This window comes from Phalangium opilio, unplaced genomic scaffold (genome assembly GCF_054372755.1).
Source record: "Phalangium opilio isolate 3A_F unplaced genomic scaffold, DU_Popi_V2 ptg000009l_1, whole genome shotgun sequence".
NCBI classification, from domain to species: domain Eukaryota; kingdom Metazoa; phylum Arthropoda; class Arachnida; order Opiliones; family Phalangiidae; genus Phalangium; species Phalangium opilio.
In genome coordinates, this window is record NW_028324146.1 from 3,056,926 (window position 1) to 3,069,451 (window position 12,526).

The following is a 12,526-nucleotide window of genomic DNA, read 5'->3' on the forward strand; positions in this document are numbered from 1 at the left end:
CATTAAAGTCGTTTCAATTGAGTTTTGGAGCGACAGCATCGACACTACATTTTTAACTTGAGTTGAAAAGCGCTGTGGATGCAAAAAAGCGAGCAATCCAAGTCGATATTCACTGCTTCAATTCAATAAAACGCAATTTCTTTCCAGATGGCTGACAGTACGTTACAATATCTTGGGCAATTGCTTGATGTTTTGCAGCGCAATTTTCATCATTTTGAGCAAAGAGACTCTGTCAACTGATTTTGTAGGATTGATCTTGGCTAATGCCGATCGGGTAAGCGCTTCCAATTAAGACTGAGCGAGCTATTTCAAAAGCCAAAATCTCTGCTGGTTTTTCGTTTAACTCTTGATACTAGAGAACAAAACGAATTACACTGTGTATAATCACGTGAGCTATTTATTTAGCTTTTTTGTACACAATAAACAGCCTTTTTATTCATAGTGAAATATCGCTAAAGTGGAATGATCCAAATAGGACCAATAGTTACTGAATTAACAAAGAGTATCTCGAGATGGAATTGTATGCAGGGGTTTGAATGGGAGATTGGCATTTAGCAAAGCGAAGCAAAGTATCGCTGTAAGCGAGTATAGCGACGATGTAATTTTAGTTAAGGTACACCTAGGGTCGTCATTCTTGTATATTTTGTCTGATTTTGTTGTACGTTTTAAAAAATACGAATAATAGTCGTTTCATGACATGGCAGTGCCCAGCCTCCAATTTCGGTGGCGAGCCTTAACGACTTTCAATTTTAACTCTTAATTTGCAATGCTATTGATTTATAATTTCAATTACTGTCCTTAGTAAAGAAAAAAACCTTATTATACGAATCTTACTAATAAAAAACCAGAACAATTTCCTATTTCGCGCGCAACTGAAGCGTCTGAACATTCAGATTGTGTTAGATGGTAATTCCTGACCTTCAACCAAAAGTGTATAGATTGTTTTTAGATCTATACACTTTTGCTTTAACCTAATCTAGAATCTCACCGCCCACAGATTGTAGCTCGATAATCTTAAGCCTTGGTTTCGAGCTTCTATCAAGCCTTTCCCAAGGCTTGAAAACTTGTCGAGCCTTTCAAAAGTTGCTTATCCCCCAAATTTTGAAAAGAATTTGAGCAGACTTTTTTTTCTGTCACGTGGAAAAATATTTCATTTCTAAAAATTAAGTACTAAATTAACTTATTTATCTTACAGCTTCTACAGGTGATCAAAGTGTTTATCACAAGCATTACGGGTTTGGAATCAAATATCGTCTCCGTAGAAAGAGTCGACGAATACTGTCGTTTGGAGTCCGAGGCCGAGTGGGAGAAACCAGAATATCAACCGCCATCGAACTGGCCTCAACGAGGACAAATCATATTTCAGGACTACAGCACCAGATACCGAGAGGGATTAGATTTGGTCTTAAAGGACATAGATGTCAGGATCGATGCCGGAGAGAAGGTGGGCGTGGTGGGGCGGACAGGCGCCGGAAAGTCGTCGCTGACCCTGGCGCTCTTCCGTATCATCGAGGGGGTGCGCGGTCAGATCGTCATAGACGGAGTGGAAGTGGAGCGATTGGGCCTGTTCGATTTGAGATCGCGACTGACCATCATCCCCCAGGAACCCGTCCTCTTCTCGGGCACACTCAGACTGAACCTAGATCCTTTTGAACAAAAAGACGACCAGCAACTGTGGGCCGCCCTTGAACACTCGCACCTGAAATCCTTCGTGGCGTCACTCGAACAGGGACTGGATCATCCCGTGGCCGAAGGGGGACAGAATCTGAGTGTTGGGCAGCGTCAGTTGGTCTGCTTGGCTCGTGCGTTGCTGAGGAACACCAAGATCCTGATCTTAGACGAAGCGACGGCCTCGGTCGACATGGACACCGACGATCTCATTCAGGAGACCATAAAGAAGGAATTCGCCAACTCTACCATCATCACCATCGCGCACAGAATAAATACCATCTTAGACTACGACAAGTTAGTTTACCTACCTTTTAAACCAGCTTAAAATGACTGGCTAATTTGATATCTCTTAACTCTTTATAGGGTGATGGTTCTTGATCAAGGCCGAATTATGGAATTCGACTCGCCAGATGCTCTCTTGAAGAATGAGAAATCAATGTTCTACGATTTAGCCAAAGATGCCAATATATTCTAGATCACTTTTATTTTAACCTTTGCAATCAATGTTTTATATATTATCTGTCTTCATTACTCGTTCTAAATAGACTATGACGGTTGTCGTTCCGAAGAGAGAGAGGGTTTTCTTATACTGTACGTACACTATAATTAAATATAATTGATATTATTTTAATCTTCATTATTTTACCTTTATTCTAGTTTAGTCGTTTTAAGAACAATTCCTAAAATCATTATAAACAAAGCTATTGTTAACATTTGACTTAACCTTTTTAACTACTTTTGTAAATTTAGGGTATATAAGGCGATTGATTCACAGTAACCATAAGGGAGCTATGTATTATTTTCTTATGCAGTAACGGATAAGAAAAAGCGCAGTTGTCAGTTGTGTGAACATTTGGTGGAAACTCTGCCGTTGAGTCAAATAAAATATCGGTTTTGATACTCGTGTCTGTAATGAAGAGACATTAACGGTTCAGAGTGAGCCGAAAGCTAAATACACATTTAAATAATCGGGTTTAGATTTTATAATAGAAGAAAGCATCACATCATTGAAAGGTTTGGACGTAATCGGTTTATAGCTACGAATATTGTTGAGGTGAAACGAAAGGATGGTGATTGGACTGATTGCACGGCAATCCAGATGTGAATGTAGCTTTGATAATAAAGGGTATACAGTTGATGCGTAGACAATTGGGCCTTTACGAACAAAGGTAATATCTCTCCAAAATTTATACTTTTCATTTTCTGTTTTTCCCCATTGACTGATTTGTATGTGTACCAGACCAGTCTGGTCCAAAACCAGTTTGTTAATTGCTTGGACTCGTTTTCTAATTCAAGAAGTGGGGGTTTCTGGTCCTCGGGACCAGTTTATTATTTGCAAATATCTATAGGAGAACAAAGGCTGGGACCAGTCCGGAGACCAGTTTATTATTTCGGACACTAGGGGGGGTCACTGGTCCCAAGGACTAGTTTAAAAATATTTTTATTTCCCAGACTGGTGTGAAGCAGCGTGGGAAATAAGGCGGTGGCACAGGGCAAATGACCAGTTTAAAAATTGCCTGGACCAGTTTAAAAATTAAATCGGAGGGGGTCAGTGGTCCACAGGACCACTAAGAAAATTCAAGGGTCCAGACATTAGCTAATATATTTTAATTATCCACTTCTTCAATTTAGCAGACGACGCGCCCCGAGGGGTCAGACGTTCGGCATTTTAGTGTACGGGATTTTGAGATTTCAAGATTTTGAGATTTTCCCCAGATTTTGAGATTCTGACTGAGATTTTAGAAATCTTGAAATCTACTCCCAAGATTTTAAGATTTCGGGATTTTCAATGAGATTTTCAGATTTTGAACGCGATTTCCAGATTTTGAAGGAGATTTCGGGATTTGGAACAAGATTTTTAGATTTTGAAGGAGATTTTCAGATTTAGAGGGAGATTTTCAGATTTTGAGGGAGATTTTCAGATTTCGAGGAGATTTTCAGATTTTGATATTTTAGGGTGAGATTTCGGGATTTTACGTTAAGATTTCGGGATTTCACGTTAAGATTTCGGGATTTCTAGATTTTAATGTGGGATTTTTAGATTTTAATGTGGGATTTTTAGATTTTAATGTGGGATTTTTAGATTTTAATGTGGGATTTCGGGATTTTAGGTGAAGATTTCGGGATTTTCAGATTTTGAGTTAGGGATTTTGGGATTTTCAGATTTTCACGTGAGATTTTGGGATTTTCAGATTTTCACGTGAGATTTTGGGATTTTCAGATTTTGACGTGAGATTTCGGGATTTTCAGATTTTAAGGGTAAGATTTCGGGATTTCGAGAGAGATTTTAATAGATTTTAAACGAACTGTACGGGATTTTGACAAACGTCCGACCCCTCGACGCGCCCTGGTCAGTGGCCATGGACCAGTTTATTTATTCCAGGCCAGAGGGGTCGCTCACCGTCGCTGGCCCAATGTCCAGTTTAAAAAAATCCTTATTTCCCACCCTGGTGTGAAGTGGGCCTTTACTCTGCTGTCTGCTTAACCGGCTTGGACAGCACTAATCGTATAAAAATAAGCCCAACATTTTTCAAAAGGAGAGTACGATGGAATCCAATAGAGCTTCAAAGGAAAGGCAAGTTGATTGTTTAAAAATTAGTGTTTAACAATGTACCTTGCAACCGAAGAGACATATCAACCGTAACTTAACAAATCTGATCTTGTTTCTAAAAACATATCCTGCTAAGCCTAGGCCTACTCGGCAATTTGCCATAACGCGACCGCAGTTTGCCATACTCGGCCAGAAAAACGGAACGGAAAATTCTGCCGGATTCGCGACGCTTTAATAATTAGCTATAACCATTTTCAGGCAATCAATCAGTAATTAATTTTAATACACATTTAACGGTAAATAAAAAAATAGAAAGAAGTTATTTTGATAAATTAATTAATAACAAATATTATAATTTACTAACTTAAAATATTAATGAAGAAATTAAAATTTTAAGAGGACTATGAAAATCCAGAGAAACTGATGGCGGCTACTATTTAGATTTAAAACATCTTAAAGCAATAAAAATGGGTCAATTTTATGTATGGAGACTATTCTCGCACTCGTCACAGTGAAATAAATTTATGTTAATTAATCTAATTAAACTATCCTTTCCAATGAACCTAATTGCAGTAAAGATACATCATTCTTTCACACCATAAGAAAAATAGGTGCGCTTACGCTTTTACCCCTCCCCCCCCCCCCCCGTGGGAGATTTTTTGGTGCTCCGTTTAAACTGAGGTTTAAAGGGGGGGGGGCGAAAGCACAGCCGCCGGGGTCCGTGAAATATGGCCGCGCCGGTACTAGTGTAGGGGCTAGCCTCTGTGGTTCAAATCAATAATTCCAAGCTAGTTTTTGGCGCCATCTATTAATTTATTATGATAATTTTGACATGCACTTCATAATTATCATAATAATAATAACTTCAAGACCTTTAACGATAATTACAATATACAATTAGAAAATATTCTTAACAAATGTTTTATCTTTTTGAACGCCAAAAATTCTTAATTAGATTAGATACTTTTTAGTAATTTCAATTGAAGAAAATTACATGGCTTAAATGAGGATTTTCATACTTATAGGGAGTTATATGTTATTTTCTTATGTTCATACTTAATTATACAAGCTACTAGGAAAGTTTTAATTATACAAGCTACTAGGAAAGTTTTAATTATACAAGCTACTAGGAAAGTTTTAATTATACAAGCTACTAGGAAAGTTTTAATTATACAAGCTACTAGGAAAGTTTTAATTATACAAGCTACTATAGAAATTTGTTCATCTCTGAAACATAGGGTTAAAAAAGGGTATATCTCGTCCCTCTCACGGTGAAATCTTTTAAAATTTACCATAATTAATCTAATTAAATTGAGCTTTCCAATGAACCTAATTTCGTTTTAGAGACTTAATTCCTTCACACTTAAATAACTGTACAAGTTAGAAGGAAAGTATGTTATCTTCAAAACATAGGAAGGGGAAATCTCCACTTGATGGTGAAATCTTATAAAATTTACAAAACTGTACTAATTAAATTAATCATACCAATGAACCTAATTTGGTTTAATTTCTCGTAGGCTGAGATAGGTAAGGTTAGGTAAGACGTTCTATTTCGCAGACGCCACTAAACCAAGGGCGGATCGCGCAGTAGTCCTCGTTTTTAAGACTAATTAAATTCTAATTATTTTGTAATAGGAGATATTTTTTCCCTTTGTATTTAGAAAAAAGGCCGTTCTTTTAAGGTATAATATTACGTTAGCTGTACCTTACCTTTAACATTAATCTGATGTTTCATACACCATGAAAACTTCATTGTTAAACGCCTCTTATTTCAAAATATATAAATCGTGTCCCAAAATGGCTTCCACTAAGAAAAGCGTTACTGATGAAAATAATGAGGTTATTAAATGCAAACACTGCAATTACGAAACAAAAAGCAAAGATTCTTTAAAAAGACACTCTTGCCGACATTCGGAAATACGGAGGTTCAAGTGTGACCAATGTGACTTCTCGTGCGTTTAACATGAATCAATGATTATTCACAAACTAAAACATTCGGGCGAAAGACCATACAAATGCAATGAGATATTCGACTCCAATGGTGCCTTGAAGAAACATATTCCATCGCGTCACCAGAAAAAGAGATACAAATGTCACGAATGTGAGTACGTCGCCGCGGATAATTGTAATTTGAAACGGCACATTTAAATTCATACCGTGGAGAAACCACACGTTTGTAAAACTTGTAACGCGGCTTCCCGACAGAAAGAAAGTTTAGATGTACACATGAAATATCACGAGGGGAAGCGCGATTTCAAGTGTGACAAGTGCCAGAAGGCGTATATAACACGAGGCGCCTTGTACAAGCACAAAAAGACGCACCTTAAGACCGAGGCGCCACTTAAATGTAACATATGCCAAAAGGGATTCCGAAGGAGATACGAATTAGATAATCACTTACTGAATCATAAGGGGAAGTGGAGGTTTAAGTGCGATCAGTGCGATTTCCAAACAAATAGAAGATATGTTCTTACTGATCATAAATTAGTTCACAGTGGCGAACGACCATTCAAATGCAGTATATGCGATTACTCTGCTATAAGGCGGTGGGATTTAAAAAAGCACGTCACGACTCACAATGAAGAGCCCCCGTACAAATGCGATACTTGCCAATATTCCACCCGGAGGAAATGTGATTTAAAACTACACGTAGTGACTCACAGTGCCGAGCGTCCCTATAAGTGCGATATTTGCGATTACGCCGCGATATCAAAGAGATCTGTAAGAAATCACGTTGCTAAACATCATTCTGCCGAGCTTAATGAACCAAATTCAGGAACCAAACAAAAAACTACTAAAAGCATTTCATCTAAACCAACAAGTTCGCAGTTGGAACGAATCGAATCAACAAATGTCATCAGTTTCCGTAACAATATTGACGAAAACCTAGAAAAAGATCCTGATGATCCTGAAAGTAACCCATTAGTATTGACCCATTCGATATCTGTCAAAACTGAGGAGAACTTTTCAAATACCGTGTCTTCGCAGTTAGAGCGAAGCGAATCATCAAATGTGAACAGCTTCGATAAAGAACATCCTAATGAACCCGAAGAAGAACCTCTGCCATTGATGCATTCGATAACTGTTAAAACTGAGGAGTACACTTCGAATACGTTGCCTTGCAAATATTGCGGATGTCAATGCAAAAATTTTGATGATTTGAAGGATCACGAATTCTTCTGCCCATATAATTTGAACACGGTTTTAGCTAATAGTAATATTAACGTTTAAAATTAAGTAACTAATTATTTGCCAAATGAAAATGAAAAAGTTTCCACACTGGACTCCGAAGCATCGATGCGAGAAGTTGTGGAAAATTCTGCCAACGACAATTGCAATTTTTTGAATAACACAAGAAAATGCTCGATTATTTTAAATAAACTAGAAGATATGAAGGAATTTCACGGGTGCTATTACGTTAGGGTAAAAGAGCCACTTTATCGATAAGCAGTTCCTATGCAAGTTCTCAAAGTTAATTGGTTGCATTGTAACGAGTAACGCAGGGTTCCAAAGTATCGATTTTGAAAATATTATACAGACAGTGAGCGTAGACGTTGATGATCACGCAAACTTGAATTGCACTAAAAATCTGCTATTAATTTGAAGAAATTGAAAGATTTGGTTAATTATCATGGAAGACAGTCATTGCATTTGCGTGACAGAACCACGTTTTTTGTACGAAGCTGTGAAAGTTAATTGGAAACCTCTTTTAATTTATAATTAATTACCTTTTGACCCTATTGAAGATTTTTATAAAACCAATTTCTTTGTCTTGATGTTTTATGATAAAATTTTTGATTTATTTCACCTTTCTTGAATATTGTTATTTATCAATAAAACGCAGCACAAAGTTATTTATTGTTTGATCTTTCCAATATTTTAATAGCATTTCTATTAAGATTGTAACTAACAGACGTATAAAAATTTCCAAATACATACATAGATGTCGTTCGTACCGTATTGCCTAAAGAATATTAGGACTCTTATATTATTATATCCACAAATGAATCTCATTATTTGCCTATTGTTTTTAAATCAGATGATTAAAGGCAAAACCCAATAGTTTCGTAGCTCAGGCCTAACTGATACGTGTCAACATAAGAAACACGGTGTCGTTTTATAAGTTATTTATTTGCGTATATTTAACTAATGTTAACACTAATCATGTTTCCTTCTCATTGACACTTCCGTCTATATGTCCTAAAATATTCGTTGTTAAACGGCATTTTTATTTCAGATTTCGTAAATTACGTCGCAAAATGTCTTCTAAAGTGAAAACTTCAAAGAAAGGCGATTCTGATGAAGAGGATAATTTATTAAAGTGCAATCGCTGCAATTTCGCAACCAAATGGAAAAATAGTCTTGAAAATCACTCGTACAAGCATACGCAGAAACGGAGATTCAAATGTGACCAATGCGACTACGCTTGCATTCTAGAAAGTTCATTGACAACTCATAAATTCAAACATTCCGGAGAAAGGCCCTTCAAATGCGAGGATAGATTCACCTCCCAAACTGGGTTAAGGTCACACATCATGTCGCGTCACGAGAAAAGGAGGTTCAAATGCGACAAATGTAACTTTACCGCCGTGGCAAGGGGTACCTTAAAACTGCATACTTTAACTCATACTGGGGAAAGACCGCACCGTTGTAAAATTTGCGGCATTCGTGTTAGATTCGCTAAAAGTTTGACTATTCATATGAAAATTCACGAAGAGAAACGCCATGTCGAGTGTGATAAATGCGACAAGGTATTTGTCACTAAGTCTCAGCTGAACTCCCATAAAATTATGCACCATGGTGCTAAACGTTTCAAATGCCAAGGCTGCCAAAAAGAATTCTTTAAACGTTCAGAGTTAATGTCTCATACACGGATGCATTATAAGAAGAGAGACATTAAATGCGAACTGTGCGATTTCCGAACTAATACAATACGAAGTATAAGGTATCATAGATTAATTCACACCGTGAAGGAGTCGTACAAATGCGAGGATTGCGAATACCGTTCCAAAACGTGGACAGAATTAAAGAACCACCGTTTTACTCACAGTGACAATCGGTGGTTCAAATGCCCTGTATGCGAATATCGTTCGAAATGGGCCAAAGACGTTAAGAGCCACGTCCGTAGACGTCATCCCGACGAACTTGAACAATCAAAATCCGGAACCGATCAAAAAATTACGAAAACCATTTCATCTCAAGGGAAAACTAAACACAGCAAACGAGTCAAAGATTCTTCTAATAAAATTGGTGAAGGCGTAGAGACAAATTGCGAATCAGATCCAGATGATCCTGAAAATAACCCGTTAGCACTGGAGGCAGTTTCCACACGGGGCTTCAAAAAATCGATGAGGGAAGTTACTAACAACGATTACAATAATTTGAAATACACCAGAAAGTGTTCGATTATTTTAAAGAAACTAGAAGATGAGGGGGAATTTCACGGGTGCTATTACGTTAGAGTGAAAGATCCCCCTTATCGATACGAAGTTCCAGTGCAGGTTCTCAAAGTCAATTTGTAACCTGTCATGTAAATAATTATCTAGTATATGTTTAATGAAAGGATTACCATTATTTTGATGCTTCAGAAAATTGTTTTCAATTGGATTTTGAATTTTTTTTATTCTGTTATACGAACTTTCTTTAACACAAACATACATTTTGTACCATTGGACAAGATTGAACTATAGACTCATATTTTGATATCCACAAAAGAATCTAATTTTTGCTCTGGTTTTTTTTCATCCATAAGCACCACGTGTTTAATTGAGCTTGAAATTACTATGGGTGGGATATAAGTGTCAAGTAATGATTCCTAGAATTAACCTGTATGATATCAACAAACGTTGACGGTACCACCGATGCAAGTTACTATAAATGGTAGAGGTGTGCGAGTCCTCATTTTTAGGTTTCGAGTCCGAGTCCGAGTCCTGGAAAAGTGGACTCGTCGAGTCCTCGAGTCCAATTTTGCAGGACTCGTCGAGTCCATCGAGTCCTTAAAACATGGTTTCGAGTCCATTTTCGAGTCCAAAAAACATGGTTTGGAGCCCAAAATTCGTCAAATTTGCTCTTAAAACATTCTGTTTTTTTTTCTAACTGTTTCAAAACTAAACATTAATAGTAATTTTAACTTTTTTAAATATGAAAACGTTTTTATCAGTAGCTGATAAAGTTGGCTATTAAGTTGGTAAAGAAAAATGGACTCGACAAGCCCTAAACGGGTAATTTTAGGCCTTGGACCAGGACCCGGGTACCCGTTCGAGTCCTAGGAAAACCAGTTTCGAGTCCGAGTCCGAGTACTCGGACTCGGACTCGAAGTCGAGTACCCGTCATTTTCGAGTACCCGCACAGCCCTAATAAATGGTTTATAAATATAACTCGAGGATTTGATTTATAAAAATATTCTTTACAATATAATGTTAACCCTCATTGTCTTAGAAATTTTAGGAAAATCACTAGACGTAGGGTGAATTTGAATCTGAAAACACAAATTCTGGCAACACTGAAATATGACTTTGTACGCATTGGCACTTTTAGTAAGTATGGAACGATGGAGCGGTAATCGTTGTGAGATTACATCTAGACGTAGTACAGGACTACAGGTGTAGAAATGAAGTTGCGTTTACATAGATCCTTTCATGGCATACATCAGAAAACAGCCATTGGTGAAAACGAAATGAGGGGCACCAAACTTCTACTTAAAATTAATAAAATATTTTTTTTGGGAATACATCACGTGACGTCTCTCTTGTGAATCACGACTGTGCGACTCTACCAAGTGACGTACGCAATGACGTTTCCGGTACATTAGAATAAGCTGATCAAGCCACGACTAAGCACATTATTCATTAACATCTTTCACGTAATTCAATTCCATGAGAACCCAAAACACTAGGCCAGTTGAAAATTAATAATATAGCACCTTAGCAAAGCTCATCTAAATTGCTTGGCTAATTTTCTACAAACAGTAAAAATACCTAGCCTTCCGTCGTAAGGATAGATCGTAAGAATAATAAAGGTAAGCGCATCTTTCTCTATTGGACCCTACAGTACAGGAGGTATGGTATAAGCCTGAACTTAAGGGTTGCCACAATATACCAGAGTGAATTCATTCACAGTGCCAATATTTTGGTCCTTGAGAAATTGTTCTTGATCCTTTATTTGTTTCAATCTAGAGTCGTTTTCCCAGGCTTTTCTAAAGAATTCTCTTTTTTTCCTTGAAAAGTTGGGTCATTTAAAATTGAATTTAACTCCTGGGCAATTATTGTTAACGACATTAGCTATTACTTCCCATTTCTTCCGATTGTTCACTACTAAGATCAACCTCTTTTGTCTTTAATTTTGCTTCCAATTTCGCTTTTTTCTTGTTCAATAAATTTTTGGCCTTCCTGATCCTAGTTATTCGCACCTTCTTACTTCTCGGGGTTAACTTTTCAATACTGAAGTTGCTACTAAGGCTTTGCCGTTTGCATTTTCTGAAGGGTGTTTCCGCTAGTTTTCGTTTCGTACTCTTTGTCATGCAGTTAGTCGAATATTTACAAAATTCACATTGCTTGATCACCTTATTGGTTGGTTTTTGCGTTTTGAAATAAACTTCACACTTGTTCGATTGATAGCGGACAATTGGATACTCATGGCATATTATAGAGGCATGCGTTTCACCAGTTTTGATTAAGTTTACATTGATACCAGAACAAAATACATAACCACTCGATGGAAGCATGTATTTTAAAAGATTTTCCAATTTATCTCTGTCAAGTCCACCTTGGCTATCCATAATGTTACAAACTTCAACTTTTTTGAAAAGTACCGATAATAAACACTCTCCTTCCAATCCAATTGTTAAAGAAATAGGTTTCAGCTTTCCTCCGAGAATGCCAATTGATCCATATTTATAAACGCTAATAAATTCTTCTCCTCTAAAATCAGTTTTTATCTAAATGTTCCAAAAAATATCAATTAATTTCATAACATATGAATTGTAGAAAGTTTAATATCATACTTCAAAGTGAATCTTGCAGTAGTAATTTGGATCTTGGCATAGAACATCATATACGGATGACAAAAAAATATTTTTGGTTACATTCACTGCAGTGGGGGGTTCCCAATCTGTTTGTATTATTTTATCTTTCATAATAGGTTTTATTTCCATTGGGGTGATGTACATAACATGACCATCGCGTAAACAGCACTGTGTTTCTGACGATTTAAAGGTTTTATTTACCTTCGGCGGTAAACCTGGCTCTGTATCCTTACGAACTAATGGTAAAAAGGCGCACTGCGTTGACACTGTAGCAGTTTTCT

At 37.0% G+C, this 12,526-nt stretch overlaps 3 protein-coding genes and 1 long non-coding RNA gene across 4 annotated transcripts in view; 2 read left to right on the forward strand and 2 right to left on the reverse strand.

Annotated features, from left to right (window-relative positions):
- LOC149713168 (multidrug resistance-associated protein 1-like) overlaps positions 1 to 2,308 on the forward strand; it is a 24,782-nt gene extending 22,474 nt beyond the window's left edge. Inside the window, exons 21-23 of the mRNA XM_089846761.1 lie at positions 148 to 274; positions 1,196 to 1,965; positions 2,035 to 2,308. Of these exons, the coding sequence (XP_089702887.1) occupies positions 148 to 274; positions 1,196 to 1,965; positions 2,035 to 2,146 (1,009 nt within the window). The 3' untranslated portion in view covers positions 2,147 to 2,308. The remainder of the gene's footprint in view (positions 1 to 147; positions 275 to 1,195; positions 1,966 to 2,034) is intronic.
- Positions 2,292 to 4,417, reverse strand: LOC149713170 (uncharacterized). The gene is made up of 2 exons (XR_016370841.1): positions 4,286 to 4,417; positions 2,292 to 2,578 (listed from the first exon to the last, which is right to left on the reverse strand). It is a non-coding gene; the product is annotated as an uncharacterized LOC149713170 (long non-coding RNA).
- Positions 4,123 to 9,814, forward strand: LOC149713171 (uncharacterized). Its single transcript, XM_089846809.1, has 2 exons — positions 4,123 to 4,246; positions 8,460 to 9,814. The coding sequence occupies exons 1-2, from the start codon at positions 4,218 to 4,220 to the stop codon at positions 9,742 to 9,744; spliced, it is 1,314 nt and encodes a 437-aa protein (XP_089702935.1). The 5' UTR covers positions 4,123 to 4,217; the 3' UTR covers positions 9,745 to 9,814.
- Positions 9,794 to 12,471, reverse strand: LOC149713172 (uncharacterized). Its single transcript, XM_089847015.1, has 3 exons — positions 12,447 to 12,471; positions 12,225 to 12,331; positions 9,794 to 12,158 (listed from the first exon to the last, which is right to left on the reverse strand). Exon 3 carries the CDS (start codon positions 11,997 to 11,999, stop codon positions 11,499 to 11,501), a length of 501 nt encoding a protein of 166 aa, XP_089703141.1. The 5' UTR covers positions 12,000 to 12,158; positions 12,225 to 12,331; positions 12,447 to 12,471; the 3' UTR covers positions 9,794 to 11,498.
- Between the last annotated feature and the right edge of the window lie 55 nt (positions 12,472 to 12,526).

Excerpts from the sequence above, each read along its gene's own strand:
- LOC149713171 (XM_089846809.1), top strand. The coding sequence starts at position 4,218 with ATGGAATCCAATAGAGCTTCAAAGGAAAG. Across the intron at positions 4,247-8,459 it reads AATAGAGCTTCAAAGGAAAG|ATTTCGTAAATTACGTCGCA; the intron begins GCAAGTTGATTG and ends TTTTTATTTCAG.
- LOC149713172 (XM_089847015.1), bottom strand. The coding sequence starts at position 11,999 with ATGGATAGCCAAGGTGGACTTGACAGAGATAAATTGGAAAATCTTTTA.